Source organism: Leptidea sinapis, chromosome 14 (genome assembly GCF_905404315.1).
Source record: "Leptidea sinapis chromosome 14, ilLepSina1.1, whole genome shotgun sequence".
Taxonomy (NCBI): Eukaryota; Metazoa; Arthropoda; class Insecta; order Lepidoptera; family Pieridae; genus Leptidea; species Leptidea sinapis.
In genome coordinates this window covers 11,644,116-11,667,167 of record NC_066278.1, presented here as the reverse complement: position 1 = coordinate 11,667,167, position 23,052 = coordinate 11,644,116, and the positions used below count along the sequence as shown (strand labels likewise).

Below are 23,052 nucleotides of genomic sequence, written 5' to 3'. Positions count from 1 at the left end.
GATGCCATTTCTAATATACTAGATACTACAATAATCATTATATAGATTTTATTTTAAACTAAATGTTATAATTTTAGACTTAAGTTATCCTAAGATTTATACAACTATTTTACTGGTACTAATATCACAATCGTGTATAAATAGTCATTTAATATTAAGTAGGTAAATCTTAAGATTAATTTCCGATAATCATTGCCAGATAAAAAACTATAATTACGGAAAAATGCTTAAAAAAAACTAAACCATAATTACAAAAAAATGCTTACATTAATAAAGACTTTTACTATTTATTAGTTCAATGTCCGTCTGTCTGTATGTCAAGACTTGTATCTTCGCGTAGAAGGATCAAGTCTATATAGCTTATATCTGTACAAACTACAAATACTTAATTTTGCGGCACGTTTTTAAATCAGTCCATTTAGTTAAATCAATTATTATGATGAAATTTACCGAAAAAATTTTTCACAGCAAAAGTTGAGGAAAATGTCTGCAAATTATCTATTATTTTTTGTTGTATATTATTTACTCAAGCGTAAAACCAAGTCCCTTAAGCGCCTCAAAAATATTATTACTTGTCGATTTCACTATTTATTGAAAAATATCGGTGTATTAAAAGTTTCTTTTTATGTTGTCAGTAGATAGCTTTGCATAGCGAGTAAGAGTTTTAATTCGGCTGTTTTTACTTAGTTTTTTTATGACATCAACGGACGAGATGAGCAGGACGTTCAGCTGACGGTTTTTGATACTCCCTGCCTATTACAATGCAGTGCCGCCCAAGATTATTGAAACCCAAATATTCTGAGCGGCACCAAATTTGTCCAGTAATTTAACTAGCTACGGCACCCTTCAGACCGAAACACAAGATTGCTTACACATTACTGCTTCACGGCAGAAATAGGCGCCGTTGTGTAATCTATCCGGCATCCTGTGCAAAGGAGTCCCACTGGTAGGTAGGTATATGATTGTTGACAATATTACAAATCATAAAAATTTAAAATAAATATATCTAACATTAAAGCTTAGTCGTTATTATAATACAAACTAATTTATAACATTAGCTCTTCTTAGATTTTTCCGATGCGTCTACTAAGAACTTCTTAACTCCGCGGAAGTAAATAGGTATGTACTCTTTCCAATTGATGAAGGTAGCGTCACAGGGGAATAGGCTTCTGTCTTCAGAGTTGAGGCTTGAGTATAGAGCTCTTGAGCGACCGGTCATCATGAGCCATGAGTGTGAAGTGAAATATCTGATAGTATCCAGGTACGATGCCAATTTGTTTTGTACTTTCACGTAACTGTAAAAATGGTTAAAATAAATAAAGACATTAATCGCTTGCTAAATGAGCTGCCCTTCATTGAGCGCAAAAACTTAACTACTAAAAACATGAATTATAGATTAAAGGATTATCTATTAAAAAAACTATAGCAACTAAGATAATTTGAACCTGCAAAGTTATATTTATTTGTTTTAAGTCGTACAAACAGTTTCACTGTTGTTAATTTAATTTGTATCTTAAGTAGTGACATATTATTAGGTAATTATTTGCATTAATTGTAACCTTTGTGGTTTTTAGATGCTAAGTTGACCTTGTTTGATTATCAGTAATATGTAATATGATAAATAAATAAATAAAAAGTATATATAAGAAATACCTACTTAGATAATTTATTCGCCTAGACTGTGATAGTTGTGAAAACATCGATAAAAAAGAATGAGTTTGAAAAATTCAATTATCTAGTTGTGATGCAACTTACAGAATTTATTTATTCAAGTAACAACAGACTTACTATATAGTAGCAAATCTTAATCTATATATATATAAAAATTAATTGCTGGTCGTTAGTCTCGCTAAAACTCGAGAACGGCTGGACCGATTTGGCAAATTTTGGTCTTGAATTATTTGTGGAAGTCCAGGGATGGTTTAAAAGGTGAAAAATGCTGCTAAATTAAATAAAAACAACAAATTTGTTTTTGCTTTGATGTATCCATAAATAATTTCTATGAGAGCATTTATTGACGCACGGTTTGACAGTTCTGCTGTGAAACAATTTCATTATGACAGCAGGGTGCATATTTTACGAAGTAATTTTTGATGTTATGATATATTATTGACAAATTCATAAAAAAACATTATTTTATTTATTATATAGACAGACCAATGTCTGTCGGCTCAGCTAGTAATATATATAAATCCAGTTTTTTTGATTGACAGTCATATATGGTGACCCATTATTGCGCTGTCAGGTCGTCTATACGAATTATTTAGATTATGACTATAACTATAGTAGGGTGATGGCGAATCCCTTATCGAATACGGGAAGAGACGAGCAGGACGTTCAGCTGATGGTAATTGATACACCCTACCCATTACAAATGCAGTGAATTCTGAGACCTTCACGTTCAGAGAGTCACCTTGAGACATAAGATGTTAAGTCTCATTTGCCCAGTAATTTCACTAGCTCCGGCGCCCTTTAGACTGAAACACAGTAATGTTTACATATTACTGCTTCACGGCAGAAATAGGCGCCGTTGTGGTACCCATAATCTAGCCGGCATCCTGTGCAAAAGAGCCTCCACTGGTAAAAATAATCAAAGGATGAATGTTCCAAAGTTCAATACTACAACGCTTTCAGGATGCTAATGGGACTGCCGATGCTGCAGTGCATCACGTATCTTTACCGACGCGCTTAAAGATTGTGTCTATACAACGATGCAAAAACGGTGCAAATCCCTGGTCACAAGGTTCGGTCCAGTTCCAACTGCCTCCTGAGAGATTTTGTTGACAGGTTTGATGGCCAGTACCTGTGGCGTGCCGGGCCTGTCAGGTGGCTTTTAAATAAAAGAAAATTGTTACTTTGCTATACGATAAGTGTACTAACATAATTATGATCTAAGTCGGTCGAAATTAATGTTTTTTTTTTAAATATTTACTAAGATGTATATACCTTGTCTGTTTCCCAATGATGAAGAGGAATAAATCAGCGATGTAGGCAGGTATTGTTTGAAGGAGCAAAGTCATTAACGTCAGGAACCACATAGATTTTGAGAACATCAGGCCCGGAAATGGTAGTTCATCTGAAAGGTATTAAACTTTTGTTAGAAATTTTTCGTTATCAGATACAATTTCTTATTTCATAGTAAGATTATTATTAAATCATATTAAATCCTGCAATGTTTGCCATATAAAAACTATGTTCTTAATGTTGCTATTCGGGCGTCTCCGCCGGTGCTACGCGCACGTTGACGACTACGAGAATGACATTAATGGTCCTTGGAGCCGCATCATTTGTTAGATGTCCTATGCAGGGACTTTAGAATTAATCTAGGGGATTGTAAGCAATGGTTATATTTTAAATTACGAAGCACAATAATTTGATAATAGAATAGGGTTTTTTCCACGTACAACCAAACTATGCTATGAGCCTCGTTGCTAGGTGTTTCCAAGACTATACGACATGGATACCTACAAAAAAGCGCGTACACTTTCTTAAATCGCCGGCAACGCTCCTGTTATTCCTCAGGTTTTGCAGGAGATGTGAGCGGCGGAGATCACTTAACATTAGATGACACAGGTCTTCGTTTGTCCTTGCATAAAAAATAACAGTGTATAATTTTTCTTCTCTCGTTTTAATTCTACTTTGTAACAAATATGACCTGCTCCACAGTATAATCTTGAGAGTCACCAGTTCTTCTGATTGTGCTCGCTCCATTGTTTTTCATTTCCGTACCTTTCAGCCCTCAGTTGAATGAGCCGAGAATAAGGTCAAGAGCGACACATTCGCTATGAAAATAGCACAAACCTGACAATACTTGGCTTAACGAAAGTTTTTACAATTATTGTAGTTCTTAAAGTATCTCAGTGACTCATCAATAAATTAAAATTAACGAAACTTAAAATTGTTTACTTATCATACATAAAATATAATTCTTATTAATTTGAAACAGTTGTAACTAATTACAAAGTGATTGAGAAATTAAAGAAACTAGGCAGGAAGTGTAAGCTTACATACAGCTTTCGTCTACGATATCTTTAATGTTTATTAGTTTCGGTTGAAATACCAACAAGTGCAAACATTTGTAAGATAGTAATGATTCTTTCTAAGTCATGGATGTTTCTATATATCTCTATTTATATTAATACTAACCTATGTATACTTTATTTAATTCTAGCTGACCGGACAGACGCTGTTCTGGTCAAAATAAAAAAACGAATTTATTTATTGTCATCTTAACCTGGCGGTGTGCCATCAGTCGCTTGTTGGCAAACAACTGACAGTTATTTCAAATAACGTTGGGGCTAAGGCTACATTAAAAAAGTTTATAATAAAGGTATAGTATTCTACTCGAAGTACAAAGTATTAGAAAACATTTTAAAAAAAGAAGGATAGAATCGGTAAAGCTGTTCTCAAGTAATAGCGTGACCAAGAGAAATAGGGATTCATTTTATTATGTGATTTTTATGATATAGTTTACTGCCACGCCTACAGGCCACGCTAAATTTGGGGATAAGCAATTTAAGTTGAAGTGCATGAAATAATTCATGGTTGCATGCATTATTTAGTTGGTCAAAAATAATCACATGCGAAATTGGAGCATTGGTGCCATTGTTCCAGCTTGTATACTTACTGTATGTTTATTGATTCCGTTAAATTCGTTTATAATTTTAGCGAACACAAGACTGATGTAAAACTAAAAGTAAATTTGTTTATATCTGCCCATGGTAGTCATGTGGAAAGGCTGAATAATGATTTAAAGAAATTAATGAAATACTTACTGAAACCAATTTTACAACTCTCCTCTGTGTACAATTCTGATGTTTGTTTTAAGGTGATGGGATTACTGGAACTGCTGCAGCAATGGTATACCGGCACCTCTTCGGATCTAAAATGATGTAGTTATGTTTTATAATCATTTGGATTGCAGAGATGTCAACAAGTTACCTTACCAACAAGGTACCACAACGGCGCCTATTTCTGTCGTGACGCAGTAATGTGTGAGCATTACTGTGTTTCGGTCTGAAAGGCGCCGTAGCTAGTGAAATTACTGGACAAATGAGACTTAACATCTTATGTCTCAAGGTGACGATCGCAATTGTAGTACCACTAAGAAATTTTTGGGTTTTTCAAGAATTCTGAGCATTGGCACTGCATTGTAATGGGCAGGGCGTATCAATTACCATCGGCTAAACGTCCTGCTCGTCTCGTCCCTTATTTTCATAAAAAAACAATAATTTTAGTTTACACTCACTGCAAATAACTTTAATTTACAAAATTTATTATATAATACTAATTATTTACATTGTTAATTGTAATAACATTGAAAAGCGGTTTTGCAGTGATATTAAATGAGGTGGACCTCTGATCCCGGAAGTAGTGAAAACTGTATCTTCGGGGTCATTCGAATTCCTCGACAAATGAAAATGACAAGTGAAATATAATTATAATAAATAAAAATGTGTGTGTGTGTGTGTGTGTGTGTGTGTGTGTGTGTGTGTGTGTGTGTGTGTGTTTGTGTAGAGAAACAAAGCGTGCAAGAGAGAAAAACATCTCTAACATAATTTGTTACGTTTTTAAAGTCACTTCTAGGATTGTTTCCGACTTTTATTTGTGTATCTCTAACATACAGTAAATAGAAGAGGAAAGCGAATCTCTTACTGTAACCTATTTTAATTAACAAGTTGTAATCTTGGCATCAACTTCTTAGTATTTTGAATTTTAAGCCACTAGCTTACGCAAATATGGGCTATTAGATTATCTGTACGCGAGAATATTCTTAGTCTTTGTGTAATAGAAACTGTCTCCCAAAATGAAGACACAAATTTGAATTATACTAACTTTTGACAAGTAGCACCGCAGATAACGGTAAGGTTGACAACATAGTCGACGGGGATGATTTCGAAATTATAGCTCTTGTCACCATACAAAGTGCGGACCCATCCTTTCGCAATCAAAGTCAGTACTGGGGTAGCGCCTTGCCAATTGTCAATCCATCCAGGGACTGGATCACGTAGAGCTGCAGTAACTGTGAACAATTATAAGAATATTTTGCAACTATATATATAGGATTAGGTACATTTTTTTTATGTAATTGCAGGACAAACGAGCGTACGGGTCACCTGGTGTTAAGTGATCACCGCCGCCCACATTCTCTTGCAACACCAGAGGAATCACAAGAGCGTTGCCGGCCTTTAAGGAAGGTGTACGCGCTTTTGTTGAAGGTGCCCATGTCGTATCGTCCCTGAAACACCGCACAAGGAAGCTCATTCCACAGCTTTGTAGTAACGTGGAAGAAAGCTCCTTGAAAACCGCACTGTGGAGGACCGCCACACATCCAGATGGTGGGGATGATATCCTAACTTGTGGCGTGTGGTGCGAAGGTGGATTAGGTACATGCTATTGCTTTTCAAGTGGGAGATATACACTAATGCATCTTCATAGCATACTATTTTATATACATATTTACTGGGTAACCTACCTTCCTTTACAACTTGCCATAAGGAACTTCATTCCAATAGCAGAAAATAATAAATGGCTAAAACTACGACATTTTACTTACCAACAGAAGGACGGATTATAACAGTTGGCATGTCTCCGTGATTATCGACCACATAATTTTCTGCCAAAGCCTTTGTAAATGTGTATGTGTTTGGTCGACCATCTGCAACAAGGATCAGAATATAACGTTACTTGCTTCCATTCCAATTCCATTTCATTGGTTTAATAGGAATCAAAATAAGTGAGAAATTAAGAAATAGTACCAAATACTACACAAGCATCAAAATCTATATCAAGCGAATATACTAATTTGCATCTACAGATTTGAGCTCTAAAAATAGGGCAATTAAATATTTTAATATTAACACTGACAATCCATGACTCGGAAACAAACATTCATATTCATCATATAAATGTTCAATATAAGGATTCGAACCCGGGACATCTAGCTTAGTAGGCAGGGTCACTAACCACTGAGCTATAGGGGTCGTCAATTGATTATACGTTTGCTTTAAACAATGTCGTTTATCTTTACATCTCATTATTTTGTCTGTTTTCAAGCCTTTTTTTTTCAATTATATAAGGCCGTAAAAACGATTAAAACTATTTTCTATGCTTTTGCGGCCTTTCCACATTATGCATGGAGGTTTTTTACTTTTATGTAGACTTGTATTGTTATTACGTATTATGTCTTTGCAAAATTATCTAGATAATATATCACTTAGCTCACCTAAGTCTTCCGGAGTAAATCGTTCATTTGGGTCATTATCTCTTATCATCTGATAAACTTCTTCCATTGATTTTGGTGGTGGGTACATTTTCTCCTCAACAGTAGCATTATTATTGTCCGTATTGGAAAATGCCGTGGACATATACACGAAAGACTGAAAGAACGGTACAAAAATTTATGTAGCCTCTTTAATAATATATTTAGCCTATTTGGATCTGTAACAATTGTACGCTAAGCTTTTAACGTTGTTTTCAGTAACTTCAAAACAAGTGACTAATTTGCAAATAAATCGTCTCAAATAGGTTGGGACTGATGACAATTCAATTATTTCATAATTGAAGTAACTATCTACTATTTTCAAGCCCAAGATACGTACGACAGGTGTAACATATATGGTTATTACCATAAATGACTTTGATCATTATTATACCACTGATTGAGAATAGAGCGACCGCTCTCAGGCAATTTAATGATTAATTTTAATGTCCAATATTTTATAGTGACAAAATTTTGAGTTATAAAATAAATTTAACAAAAAATACTTAAAAAAAAATGTATTTAACAAATTATTATGAGAATAATAAAATGTAGCTGCAATTACTGTTGTTTTTGGAATCGGTATCGCGCGTGCGACACAAGCGCATCTCACCTATAACTATGTATGTAGCTACAAACCTACCTTGGCTGACACCGACTCCAAAAACAACAATAATTGTAACTAAAAATTAGTACATAATGGCGTCGCGGGCATCTACTAGTAATTATATATTATTATAGAATATTTTTTTATTATTTCGAACAGTTTCACTACTTCGATTTTACATTATATATTTTAGTTTGCAGTAAACCTCTACCAATTGCTGGTTAGGCACAACGAAGATATTTACAGTAACAAAGACATTTGTAAATAGTAAAAATACGACTTCAGTAACTATTGTCTGATACAGTATTAATTTAAAAGTAACCAACCTTTAGGTTCTTCATTTTCTGAGCGAGTTTCATAACTTCCCTTGTCCCTTCAACGTTCACTTTCATGGCTACAGACAATGGTTCATTGAACTTTATGGTCGCAGCTAAGTGAAAAACAATCGAAACCTGAAAATAAGAAATACATTGTTAAAAATATTCATCTAATATGATAATAAATTTGTTGAAAAGATGATAATAAATTTGATGAAATTACTATTGCACAAATCACAAAAAACATTCTATAAAAATTTTCGATTACTAAATAATGTACTTTGAAAAGTGTACGCAAGAGGCTCACGTATGGGAGAGGTGGTGAGGTAACCACTCATTGACATCCGCAACACAAGGTGTCAGGAGATCCGGTCTTTAAGTTGGGAGTATGGTCTAAATTTGATGGTGCTTAAGTCGTTTCTGTGCGAGAAAATATGCAAAAGGCAATTCCACAAACTGGCTATGCGAGGAAAAAGGTTTAGGAGTTTTAGGTTTAAGAGTGGGAAACTCCATTGCACCAGTGGGAGGCTCCTTTGCACACGATGCCGGCTAGATTATGAGTACCACAACGGCTCATATTTCTGCCGTGAAGCAGTAATGGGTAAGCATTACTGTATTTCGGGCTGAAGGGCGCCGTAGCTAGTAAAATTACTGGGAAAATTAGACTTAACATCTAATGTCTCAAGGTGAAGAGCGCACATGTAGTGCCGCTCAGAATTTTTTGGGTTTATCAAGAATCCAGAGCGGTACTGCATCGTAATGGGCAGGGCATATTAATTACCAAAAGCTGCGTTGTGCTCGTCTCGTCCCTTATTTTCATAAAAAAAGAACAACTTGCGGTTGTTTTATTCGGACACCGATTCCAAAAATGACAATAATCATAGGTAACTAGAATTAGATAAATTAATTAGATTGTATAAAAATACTCAATTATTTTTGTACTTTTTAGTACATATTATATCTATTGTTTTGAAATAGTGTTTTTGAAGTCGGTTGTTTTATTGTAAAATTTTTTTCATTTTATAATTTAAATAAGGTTTAATATTTAAAACAGTTATAGCAAAAATATTATTTACCTCCTTATAAATTGTTTCTTGATCTTCTGGCGAGATACCCAGATATTCAGAAGTGAGATCTCCATAGATAGGAACAATTTTTGATAAAACCTGAGTTCTTTCTTTGAGGCGGGCAAATGGCTGAAAATGGAAATATTACGTATAATGTTTATATTATTAAATAAATCCTAAAAGTATAAAAAAAATATTTGCGTTCTTACCAACTGAGCCAAACGTCTAAGTGACACATCAATCGTAAGTCTTGGTACCAAAAAAAAAATATTATATTCAATCCCAGAAGTGAGGCATATCACATAAAAAAACAAATTTCATAAAGTATGTCGAAAATACTTTAAACAGCTCTATGAATTAAATTTATCAAATTAAATCTTGTAATTTATTTACTAAATTTAATATAATTTGTTTCTATATTCCCTATATGTCACTAATTGTTGTATAAAGTAATATGTATCCTTCGGGGAAAATTAATCATTTATTCACTCGTATTGAGGCCCTCAACTTCACCTCGTGCCCTCAAATTGCCCCGCGTAGGAATGACTGACTTTATCCTTCACGTGAACACTACACATTTATTGTATACATACCACAGTATCAAGCATTTTCTTTATTCTTTCTTGAGGTGGGATACCTCTTTTTTCACGAATCAACATGTATATATTCTGTATGTCCTTGCAACTGTACAATAATTTTTCAATAAGTACCTAAAACAATTTAAGTGATTTTTAAAACAGGTTCTCACAACAATGTCCTTTCTTTGGAAAAATTGCGATTTGTAAAATTTTATTATGCACGTTCAAATTGAAATAATATGATATTTGTCAAAATATTTAATGCTAGCTTGTTTTTAAATTTGTGGGTATTAAAAAATCTTATAAAACTTTTACTTCGTTAAGCACATAAACAGTATACATGTCACTTTTAAGTTTATTTACAAATTTAAAATGAAGCAAATAATTATATCTGGAGGTCATTGCTAAGAAATAAATCTTTTCTTTAAAGTTTTCAAATATAAATTTCGCTTACATGAAAAATGTTGTGAATAAACTTACTTTTCCGAGAAAACCTGTCCCTCCAGTTATAAAGACGGACTTTCCAGCATAGAAGTCTATTATTGAACTGTTGTGATTACCATCTGGAGCTCCCATTTTAAATCTGTAACAATTAAAGTTTCTTCTCATCGTTTTTCGCTCCAATTCAAAATAAACTAGGCCAGTACATTGTTTCAGGACTTGACGCCGATGACGTCATATCGTCGTTGTAACGATGTGCAACGTCCGTCCCAGTGCTCTTACCAACTGAGCTAACAGTCCGCATGACGTATGATCCATAAATCATGGTATGTTTGTTCAACACACGGCACCCAGAAGTAAGGAATATCACTTAATAATAACAAACTGAATCGATAAACATGTTATGCGTTTTTTAAGCATTTTTGGATGCAGTAGAAACAAATTTGGTATGTATATTACTGCCATTGTAAAATACTAGAATTGATGTAAAAGAGTCGCCATTGACTTTCTTGTATGTTCTTCTCACGAGCTCTACTTTTTCCGAACATATGGTAAATTCAGTAATTTAAAACAAATATGTGTTAAAGCGCTTAGTTTTAGTCTAATTGAATCAATTTTATTTGACTTTGACTTCCATTATTCGAAGTCAAGGTACGGACCTTGAGACCTAATTAGAAAATAATCCTGAAATATACAAAGTTGTCCCTGACCCACGTCCTATTTTATAACGATAAGATAAACCTAATTACTGTTTCACAATTTATGTCCATTTAATTGTTATTTTAATCAGTCATTCATTATTATATCGACACAGGTGTATATTATCATTTAATCCTGACTTCAGTGAGGATGACGTCAGACAATTTAGATAAGAGTTTGAATACAATCCCTTCGATTAGTCAATCGGTCCGTATGATAAGAAAGATGAAAATTTAACAATCCCCCCTCCCTGATCGCCAAAACTACTAACGCTTAATTTTTGAAATTATTTATTATTTTTTCAATTACAAGTATAAAGTATTAAATGTTGTACGATAGCGCGGGAACTTTAATGTGCATGTGCGACTCACACTTGCCTATTTTTTTATTGGGATAAAATTATGTTTTCCGATGAGTCATGATTCGGGTTTAGGCCTGATACAAGAAGGGTGCGAGTGTATCCTTGGCCTGGAAATACTGAAAGGCTCAGGTGCATTCAGGAAGTTCATCCATACAGCCGCTTAACAGTTATGGTATGGGCGGGTATTATGAAGAAAAGGCGAACTGAAATGGTTTTTGTTAATGGAAACATGAACGCTGAAAATTGCGTTGAGCGAATACCGCAAGTTGACATAAACAGTCTCATTAATTCAATGAATAATCGTTGCCGACAAGTTCTGAATAGCAGAGGAGGCCATAATTTGTATTAAATTATCCTATTCTTTCACAATAAATTCGAAAAAACGTGCAAAAAAAGCAAAACTATTAAATAAGAATTTAGTGTAAATGTTACATATCTTTGTTTATTTCCAGACTGAATATAGAATATGACGTTTCGAACCTATGCAGGTCAACAGCCATCTTGAAAACTGGCTGTTGCCTATTATGGATGGAGTATGTCTCTTGTTAATAATTAAGCAATTAGAATTAAATCTTTTCTGCAGATTTTGCGTATAACATACATACAGACAAAGAGAAAGACATACATGTGGAAAATTCTTATAACACCTATTTTTGAATTCTAGTGTTTCTAGGATAATTAACATTAAATATTCAATGTACAGTTTTTATTTTGTGACGATTTTTTGATAATATGCATAAGATAATAAAATATATGTTAGTTTTACGTAGAATACTACATAATATAAATTCAATTAGAATTACACGTGTTTTAATCGCTTAAGAAAATATTTATATCAATACTGTTATACTCCAGTATAAAATATTGTTACTTAAAAATAAAAATATGTCCAAATGATTTGAGTTTTCTTCAGTTATCTGGCACGAGACTCAATTAACACTAAATAAAACTCAAATCATTTGGATAATTATGGATTTCCGCAAAGTAACGCCTGCTTCAAATATTTTTTTTTTAATAAAAATTTGGTTAAAAAGAAAAATAGAGAGAAACCTTAATGTTACAACACTGAATATAATTTGATATTTGAAATATTTAAATGACTCACTTTTACACGTGTTTTAATCGTTTAAGAAAATATTTTTTTCAATTATCTTATAATCGAGCAAATCAAAGAATTTACTGATTTTAAAGATTGATAAAAAAAGTGCCTGATATGGGAAAGTTCACCACAAAACAGACTTGATTGCTAAATCTTCTTAAAAGGACCCTCTTTTTCTCTTATAATAGTATTACTATGGGTTTTGTAACCGTAATCCATCTGTTTGTATCTAATAAACCGTATTAGTCCGGAACCTGAAATTTTGACAGAGAAAGAATTACTATTGTCGTTAACATCAGTTATTCTCCATTTCTAGGCACTGTAGGTCTTATAACTCACTGGCCAAATCTCAGGATATTGATATATACTTGCCGTTTGCATATACAAAAAAAAAAATACAAAATTTGTGGTAAATATAAAAACTTTCTTATCAATCTAATATTTATAGATTTTTGTTTTTAAGCTGTAAAATTTTATTATAGTCTTAAAAGGTAGTTAAAATTATGAATGCAACGGTAACTTATAATTGGTAATTATATCGTTAATTATAATTATAACCATTCTAATTATTACTATTAAAATGTGTGCATGTAAAGAGTGTAATTTGTTGGTTGCCTCAATAAATAAACACAGCAAATTATTCAGAGCAAGACGGCGATAGCAAAAAGTGGCCGCCGTGCAAAAGTAAAACTAATGTACTAGAAACATATTTAAAAGGTATAGAAGTAAAAAATAGTGTACCGTACTATCGTACATAATATGACACTATATCACAGTAGACATATTATGTATCAGTATGGAAACTAAGCATTGTTGATAAAATACTTACCTACACGTGCGTACACTCCATTGAAGCAATAGGGTTGTCAGGTTATTTTTCTAACTGACTTTAAAAAAGGAGAAGATTCTGAATTCGATTGTATTTTTGGAACGAAGTTCCTTATGGGGCGTTGCGGAGCGTAAAAAAATAAGTGTAAGATTTTCGTGTATAGTGTATGTATGAAGGCTATACCCCGTGACGAAAAAGTTGATAATTTTTTCCAGTCACCATCCTGAATTTTCATTTTGACAGCACTATCTGGTATTGTTTTCAACCCATAACCCACGAAAACCATGTCAAAACACATGAAAGTAACTATTTTTTGTCCAAAAAAAATAAATATAAAAAAATACTCGAAAACCAAACCACACTTATTTAAAAAAAATTGATAATAAATATTGCATCCGCCATCTTAATTTAACATTTGAATTATGTTCACGAATATATTACAATGATCCCATCCCAAAATATAACAATAAATCATTCTTCTATACTATACTACTTTATAGTTTAAAAAACGATAACCGGAGTTTTGATGGAGCCGAATTGAAATAGCCGTATACCACGCAATACGCTGGCATTTTTAAAAAGATCGCGGAATCAAATAAAATCGTGACACTCGACTTGTATTGACCGCGAAAACCGCTTAGGGGCCTCGTCAATGCGTATGTTTGTGTGGGTGTATCATTTCGAACGTTTGTAGGTAGTTTCCGTACTGGTTCATAATATATCTACTGCGACTATATTTAAGTACTTTTAAAATTTGTTATTTTTGAAGTTATATTATTGTTTTATTACGCCAATGCCCGTGCGCAAGGATGACACTCAAAATTTTGAAGCGTTCCAATTTAAATATAAAAAGAAAAGAAAACTTTTGACATTCATAAGTGTCATTTCCTTGACCTACTTATGAATAAACAGATCTCTAAGTTTGAAATTGTGTGAAAGCGGCCATAGAGCGTAACAAAGGCTCCAAAGTATTCGCACGAGAGAGAGAGAGACCGGTGACGGCAGGGTCGTTTCGTCTAAGCCCGATTTTTTGAGGGAAGTCAATTTCTAAGGCCACTTATACACGACCGCTCGGGCACCTCTTACCAATAAGGTTGAAGACCCAAGAGCCGAATTAACCCGACACTATACCGAAGGTATCCCAGACGTCAACTGGTACGAAATTAGTATGGCCCTAAACAGTTTAAAAACCAACAAGGCGCCGGGTGATAATGGAATTACAGCCGAGCTTCTAGAAGCTATACAATTCCGTCATCCTCGAGGGCAAAACGCTGCAATCATGTTACAGAAGTATAGCGGTGCTGTTCTTCAAAAATGGTGATACAATGCTTTTGAAAAACTTTAGGCCCATATCACTTCTGAGCCATGTATATAAGCTGTTTTCTAGGGTTATCGTCTCGCAGGTTTAATTATGACTTCCAGCTTCCTGAACAAGCCCAATTCCGAAAAGGCTTTAACTCTGTAGACCACATACATACGCTGCAGCAGTTATACAGAAGACAGAAGAGTATTATCCAGCCACTATGCTTGGCGTTCGTGGAGTGTGGACTATGGAAAAGCCTTTGATTCGATCGAGAACTGGGCGGTGCTCAGTCTCTCCAGGTGTGCCACATATATCGAAGCGTCGAAGAGTTTGTATGGAATCGCCACCATGTCCATCCGTCTCCAGGATGACATCTCGAAACCTATTCGACTGCAGTGGGGAGTCAGACAAGGCGATATCATATCGGCCAAGCTATTCACCGCTGCGCTGGAAGATGTCTTTTAGCTTCTGGACTGGAACGGACTGGCCATCAATATCAACGGTTAATACATCACTGACCTTCAATTCGCAGATGAAATCGTTATCATGGCAGAGACCATGAAAGACTTAAGCCATATGCTCGATGACCTTATTACAGCTTCCCTAGTACATCTTGGTCTCAAAATGAACAAGGACAAGATGAAGATAATGTCAAATTTCCATGTTGCACCTACTTCCATAACAATTAGAAACTGTTCTCTCGTAATTGTTGACGAGACATTGGATAAACAATCCAGTTAGGCATGTCCAATTTAATGGAAGAGGTCACTCGTCGAATCCAACTCGGATGAGTAACGATCGGGAAGCTCCGTAAAATCTTTTTGTCCCAAATACCACAGTGTCTGAAGACGATGGTTTTTTACCAGCGACGATTGACGCTATGCAGACGTGGATGCTTAATATGGGCCATGGTTGCTCAAAGGGCAGTTATGAAGAAAGAAAGGTAGGCTATGCTCAGAGTTTTCCTAGGAGATCGGATCAGTAATGGGGAGATCCGTAAAAGAACCAAAGTCACCGACATAGCCTGAATGATTGCGAAACTGAAGTGGCAGTGGGCAGGGCACATACTTTGAAGGACAGATGGTCGTTGGGGCAGTAAAGTCCTCGTATTGCGACCACGTACCGGAAGACGCAGTGTTGGTAGGGCCCTACAAGATTGTCGACGATCTGGTCAATATCGCCGGAATACGTTGGATTGGTTTTAGTAAAATCGTGGAAAAAATAATTTTAAGCCAAATGCTTACCTACTTTAACTCTCATAAGTTACTTCATTTCAAACAATTTGCTTTACTAGAGGACGTTCAACAACGGATGCAGCTGTTGAGCTAATCAAAAATATATTTTTGATGCCTGGGAGGAATCGCAGAATGCACTTGGCATCTTTTGTGATTTATCTAAGGCTTTTGATTGTGTTCAACATTCAACGCTGATCAGGAAGCCATACCACTATGGCATAAAAGGAACTGCACTCGCTCTTCTGACTTCATATCTAAACAATAGAATTCAGAAGGTCGACGAGAATGGCAGGAGATCTCCTGGAACTGCTTTCAGTATGGCGGTACCACAAGGGTCTATTCTTGGACCGTTCCTCTTCCTTATCTATATATATGATCTTCCTAATCTTATAGAGAAAAATCGTAAGATAGTATTGTTTGTGGACGACACTTCACTGATTTTCAAAGTGAAAAGAAATCAATCTATGTATGGCGAAGTGAACGATATTCTATCTGACACCGTGTACTGGTTTAGCGCTAATAACCTATTGTTAAATAGCAAGAAAACGAGAGAGTTGATAGAACCGGTGGAATCTGCTATACGTCTTGGCATAACTCTAAATTCCAAATATTAATGGGGATATTCCCCATATTAATGTAACGACATTTTATTTTAAAAAATCAGGTCCGCTGTATTTTTGCACAAATTCTCAGTTTCGACCCATACATTTTCGAATGGATAGATTTAGACTTTTTTGAATCAAACTGTTGTAGTTTGAATAAGAATTTCTATTTGAGATATTTTTTCGTGAAGGTCCAAAGTTTGTGTTTTTCATTGCATTAAGAACGCCAATTATTTTGTAATTAGCATACACCAATAGTTATAGCACCAAGTCAAATACTGAAAAATGGAAATTTGAAGTAGTTTTCTTTTGATTATATTGCACCTGTTTTAATTATTATTAAATTTAAATATTATTATTATTTATTTATTTAGAAATACCAACATTTGTTTACATTGATGCGTTATATATTTATAATACAGACTAAATATAATGTGCTTAATGTAACAAACAATTACAGGTATCTACCAATAATTATGACATATCAATAATTATGACATGTAATAATAAAAATGAGATTGATATTTATGAAAGTGAAATTAATAATGAAATTAATACAGTGGTAAATTGGCTAGAGGGTAATAATCTTCAAGTTAATATTAAAAAAAAAACTCATTTATGCAATTTAGTTTAAGTAACCGCTCTAATAACTATAGCCTTAAGATAAATTATACAAATACCCAAATAGAAGAAGCTCTGCATGTTAAATTCTAGAATACATTCTCTTTAAGAGTACTTCTAGATAAAAATCTAAAATGGAAAGAGCATGTAGACATGGTATGCCAAAAAATTGATAGATATGTTTATGTATTATATAGATTGCGTAAAACGGCTTTACCAAGTACAGTCCTGGCAGCTTATCATGGTTATGTCGCATCAGTACTTCGATATGGACTCATCTTGTGGGGAAACTCTAGCGAGGCTAATAGGGCTTTCATAGCCCAAAAGAGATGCTTAAGACCTATGACAGGAGATAGATAGATAGATACTTAGATTCGTGTGAACCACTGTTTAAAGAATTACGTATTCTTCCATTTCCCTGTATGTATATATACGAAATATGTATCTTTGTCAAACAACATGACATTTATTTACAAAAGCAAGAGATATTTATCCGAGAAATACAAGAAACGGTGACAGACTGGTGATTGCACACAAATTTCATAATGCATCCTACGGAAAATGTAGCTATGTCATGTGTATAAAAATATTTAATAAACTCCCTCCAAGATAAATGTTTTTATTCCATAAATGAAATGTTGACACATTAGGTTAAATTAAATTGACTTTAAAATATATATTAATTCTAGTCTTTAAATAATGACATTTAAAAATAATAATTATAATTTAAATTAACCTAAGTGCTTAAAATATAGAGTTTGTTAATCAATTATAATAATAACTAGAATTTTGTTAATAATAATTTTGCATGACAGAAATGGCCGATAACATTGATACATTAAAACTACTTACACCCATTGTTACATGTTTTCTAGCAAAATAAAGAATTTATTTATTTATTAATTTATTTACCACTTTAATAATTTTCACAAAGTAAATATTAGTTTAAGACGAACAAAAAATATACGCTCAGAAGTAATAATGGTTAAATGATTTGGTTTTAAATTATTATTATTTTAGATTATTATATATATATATATATATATATATATATATATATATTATAAAATTAAGAAACATAATTATTATGACTTCATTTTATTCACTAAACTTACATACAAATAATTTACGAACTGTATGGACAGAAGTGAAATTAATATCGATGTAATCGCTATATATGTTTACCATCTTGCACAGCCTAGGAATAGGAGAGTTCGCTCCAAACATACATCTTCGAACCGGTGGAACTAGCGGAGTAATTTGCTTCAGGGATATCTACTAGGGACACGAAAATTAATTTTATTCAGAAGCTGAGGACAGTCAATCTTGGTATTTAAAAGTTTAAATACAAAGATAAGATCGATTAGAGTTCGCCTGTCTTCTAAGGAAGTCATTTTGAAAATTACGAGTCTATTAGCATAGGTAGACAGACTCTTTCTTGAAAGTCCGTTCGAATAAATTAAATGCCAAATAAATCTTTTTTGAATTCGCTGTGAGGTCTCCAAACTACCGATCCATATTTCAATATGCTCCGTACCAATGAGTTGTAAAGTGAAATTTAAAAAAAGTTGTTACGAAACACTTTTATGTTTCTAATTCATTTTAGATGCCCGAGAGGTAACATACTCTATATGGGGATATTCAGTTTAGTATTTTTGATTCACACAGAAATATTTTGTAACTCAGAAAATTCATAGAAGCGTAAATAAAAATAATGATTAGATATAACATAAATAAATCATTTCATTCGATTTAATGAACCTTACCTAATTAATATCCGGAGATGAGCACGTTACAGGAATGTGCCTAATTACTACAAATAAAAGTAGTATTTGCAAGGCTGTGCGACCAGTTTCGATCAAACTTAGACTGCAATCAAGAAATCTGATTTTAGTTCTTTTAAACTATCGTAAGACATACTGATAGGATTTTATCGTACCTTATCTAATTAATATAGGAATCATTAATTAAAAAACGATATTAAACGATTATAACATTCATGAAACAATAAATCCGATTCAAAGTAATCTAGCTATTTATCAATTTCTTAATAAATCCGGCACTTTCACCTCTATTTTATTTGTGTTTCTGAAGTAATACTTCTTTAGGCGCGTTATGAAAAAATTATGAGAATGAAATCTAAAGATGCGCGCACATCACTGTAACACAAAAGTAACGGGTGAAGTTGGTTAATAAAATTTTCTGACGTTTGCGACATTCGGTATTGTTAAAGGAATACTTCTTTTGGTACGTTATGAAAATAAAAAAAAAGTTAACAATAAAACAACTGACTTAAAAACACTATTCCAAAACAATAGATATAATATGCACTAAAAAGTATTAAAATAATTGCGTATTTTATACAATCTAATTCTAATTATGATTATTGTAAATTTTGGAATCGGTGTCCTTCTGCCGCGACCCGCTCTCGCCTCTCACCTCCTCACGACTCAAGCACATCTCACCTATAACTATGTATGTAGTTACAAGCTTATCTTGAATGACACAGACTCCAAAAATTACAGTTATCGTATTATTTTTATACTTTTTAGTCCATACTATATCTATTGTTTTGGAATAGTGTTTTTGAAGTCGGTTGTTTTTTTATAATTTTATTGTTATTTTTAGTGAATTTGAAGTACACTAACTAATCACTTGTCTAAATATGTGCAGATATACAAATTTTTTCAATGCAGCAATGAACGTAAGCGCTTAATTGAAGAGTTCCGTTACTTTGCCATGGATTCCGTAATCAGAACCTAACCAAACTCTCACCAAATTATCTTTGAAGTATATCCTTTCCAATAAAAAAAGAATCATCGAAATCGGTTGGCGCGATATTGAGTTATTCGTAAATTTATCATTCAATTTGCAATACGTATGTATAGCAAATTTAAGACTTTTATGATTTTTCTCATGGATGCCATTGTCAGATCTGGACCAAATTACAATGGGACCACACGCGAAATACCAGCTTTCAAATAAAATAAAACTTAATATTATAAACAGCTTACTTACTGTAATTATTTAGGTTGTCTAGCCACGCGTGTCTGTCCGCTTGGTTCTAGACGAAGCTATACAGCTCAAAGTCACGCGTGGCGAGTGTACCTTTGTAACATTTGGCTTGGCACCGATTTCAAAGCAATCAATATGTAGCACATACAAATAATTGTATTGTATTAATATTAAAGGTAAAGTTTGCGAGGTGTATTCAATTAAATTTTTAGTTATTTGATACTTTTCAGTTTTTGAAGTGGGTTTTTTAAACCTAGTTTTTTTTTTACGATTTAGTGTCAGTTAATACTAATATATAATCAACCTGAATAAAAATTCCAAAAAAAAGCCGTACACAGAAAACAATTATGTCATCCAGGTAGACAAACATTTTCATATAAATGTTCATAAAGTCAAAACTACTAGGCCAAACTGTGTAAAATTTTTATGGGTTCAAATGGCATCTATTTCGCATCGAACAAAAGAATCGGTAATCGGTGTACACACATAAAAAAAATACTGATCGAATTGATAACCTCCTCCTTTTCGAAGTCGGTTAAAAAGTGGGAAAACGGGCAAGAGGCACACGCGACGGGAAGTGTTGAGGCTGCCGGCTAATAGACATTCACAATAGAAGGGGTCAAGAGATGAGTTGCAAGCTTTTAAGTTGAGAGTATGCCCTTATCTTGAAGGTGAGTTGTGACCCTGAGTGGTACCGGTTCAAGAAAACTGCTGCCGGTAATTGATTCGACACTGCGCTGTGCGAGGCAAGAAGTTCCTCGCAAAATGCCAACATGATGCTGGTGGAATTTTGCATTTTAAATTGGGTGGAATTCGGATGCTGGTATCAACGCGAACAACTTTACCAGTTGGCGTTTTTTACCAGTGGGAGGCTCTTTTGCACAGGATGCCGGCTAGATTATGCGTACCACAAGTGCGCTTATCTCTACAGTGAAGCAGTAATTTGATGAAGAATTGGTTGAAGCATTATTAAGTTGCGGTCAGAAGGGCGCCGTAGCTAGTGAAATTACTGCGCAAATGAGACAACATCTTATGTCTCACGATGACGAGCGCAATTGTAGTACCGCTAGTAGTGGTACTTCGTAATGGGCAGGGTGTATCAATTACCATTAGCTGAACGTCCTGCTCGTCTCCTTCTTTATTGTCATAAAAATAAGACATCTAGAAAGTCTATCACACAGTTTTGTAAAGAAGCACTGAGTCAAAATCGTTATGTCTCAGCTTTAAGGGAAGCTGTGGTGCTTTCTGCATACTCTTGGGTTGTTCGATTGACGGTCCTGTTGAGAGTGGTAACGGAGATATTTATTGAAACGCTTCTGGATAAATTCAATTCGTGAATTGTATATTTAATATCGAGGGCTTCATACCTGCGATGAGTATTCAAGGGTCCATCTGACGTAGGTAGAATATATATATTTTATAAAGTCTTTGGAGATTTTTATCAATTATTAATTAATATCAATAATAAATGAAGGGTTAAGGCATACTTTTCTCCTTAGTCGTGTGTCAACTGTTTGTCAATTACGAAGCCTAAGTGTGCTATAAAAAAAGCTCAAATAAAACGTTAACAACCCAAAAAAAAGATGGTGTGACTTTTAACCTGTAATTCTATTTATATAAGATTGGTTTGGCAAAACTAGATGAATCACAGGAGCGTTGCCGGCCCTTAAGGAAGGTGTACGCGCTTTGTGTCGTATCGTCCCAGAAACACCGCAAGAGGAAGCACATTCCACAGCTTTATAGTAAGTGAGTGGAAGAAAGTTCCTTGAAAAACACACTGTGAAGGACTGCCACACCTCCAGGTGGTGTGGATGATATCTTAATTTGTGGCGTGTGGTGCAAAGGTGGAATTTGGCGGCAGGAATCAGGTGAAAGAGCTCTTTGGAACACTCCCCGTAACATGTGACATCTCTACGCCACGCCAAATGGTATAGCCGTTCACAGAGAAGGTAAAGAAAGCCCCCGTACCCCGTAGGAATTTCGCAAAGTCACCGGATGCGATGAAATTATAGTCGAAGTATCCGACTTGTATATTGAATATTATATATATATAATATTTTATAAAAGTAGTTTTATTAATAATAATATAAAAAAGTGTGTGAAGGACGTGTTTTTGCTGCAATTGTAAGTCAACGCTCTATCTAGACAAGTTAATAATCAAATGAATGAGAATCATTATGTTTTCTTTTTCTGGATAAAATTTTTGTAACAAATTTGCAACATAATTTTTGATCTGCGGTGCTTAAAATGCATCATCCCTTGGCCGATTATTTCAACTTGTCACTTCATGGGTCAATCAAAAATCTTGCGTTTTCTTTATAAGCTTTGGCATTGTTTAAAATCATCATCAAAATCACTTGATATTACGTAGAGATGTCGTTTCTTTGTGTGTCTTCTACCAAATTTATCACAGGGAGTGTTCCGAAGAGCTGTTTGACCGCACAACATGCCACGAATTCAAATAATCATCTTTTTCCACGTATAACCAAGCTGTGTAATGCTTCCTTGTGCGGGGACCTTTCCAGGAGAATACGGCATGGGTGCGTCAAAAAACGCACTTTCACTATTCTAAGAGGCTGTGCTTCTTCTGGTGTGATAAGAGAATGTGGGCGGCGGTGATCACTTAACATCAGATGACTGGTACACTCGTTTGTCCTCCTCTTCTATAAAAAAAGGAAGAAGACATTTTTAGAAGTCGTTCTTCTAATTGCAGGAAAAAACTAGTTTATGATGATCTCAGTAAATGCATGAAAATATCTATAGCGTAAGCAAGATCCACTCCAGGCTCAGTATTAGTATTTTGGTCACTAAACTTCATTGGTCACTATACTTCTTTGGTCACTATACTTCTTTAGTCACCATACTTCTTTAGTCACCATACTTCTTTGGTCAATATACTTCTTTAGTCACCATACTTCTTTGGTGACCATACTACTTTGGTGACAATACTTCTTGAGTCACCATACTTCTTTGATCACTATACTTCTTTAGTCACCATACTGCTTTGGTCAATATAC

General features: G+C 34.1%; 1 protein-coding gene across 1 annotated transcript; it reads right to left on the bottom strand.

Annotated features, from left to right (window-relative positions):
* Positions 1 to 200: 200 nt before the first annotated feature.
* Positions 201 to 18,890, bottom strand: LOC126968003 (putative fatty acyl-CoA reductase CG5065). The gene is made up of 11 exons (XM_050812779.1): positions 18,787 to 18,890; positions 10,311 to 10,413; positions 9,846 to 9,962; positions 9,262 to 9,381; positions 8,195 to 8,320; positions 7,226 to 7,379; positions 6,557 to 6,658; positions 5,836 to 6,022; positions 4,776 to 4,882; positions 2,947 to 3,076; positions 201 to 1,295 (listed from the first exon to the last, which is right to left on the bottom strand). The coding sequence occupies exons 2-11, from the start codon at positions 10,404 to 10,406 to the stop codon at positions 1,055 to 1,057; spliced, it is 1,380 nt and encodes a 459-aa protein (XP_050668736.1). The 5' UTR covers positions 10,407 to 10,413; positions 18,787 to 18,890; the 3' UTR covers positions 201 to 1,054.
* Positions 18,891 to 23,052: the final 4,162 nt, after the last annotated feature.

Coding starts and splice junctions, on each gene's coding strand:
- LOC126968003 (XM_050812779.1), bottom strand. CDS start 10,406: ATGGGAGCTCCAGATGGTAATCACAACAGTTCAATAATAGACTTCTAT. Junction 7,380..8,194: donor AGAAAATGAAGAACCTAAAG/GTTGGTTACTTT, acceptor CCGTTCTTTCAG/TCTTTCGTGTATATGTCCAC. Junction 6,659..7,225: donor ATTTACTCCGGAAGACTTAG/GTGAGCTAAGTG, acceptor TCCTTGTTGCAG/ATGGTCGACCAAACACATAC.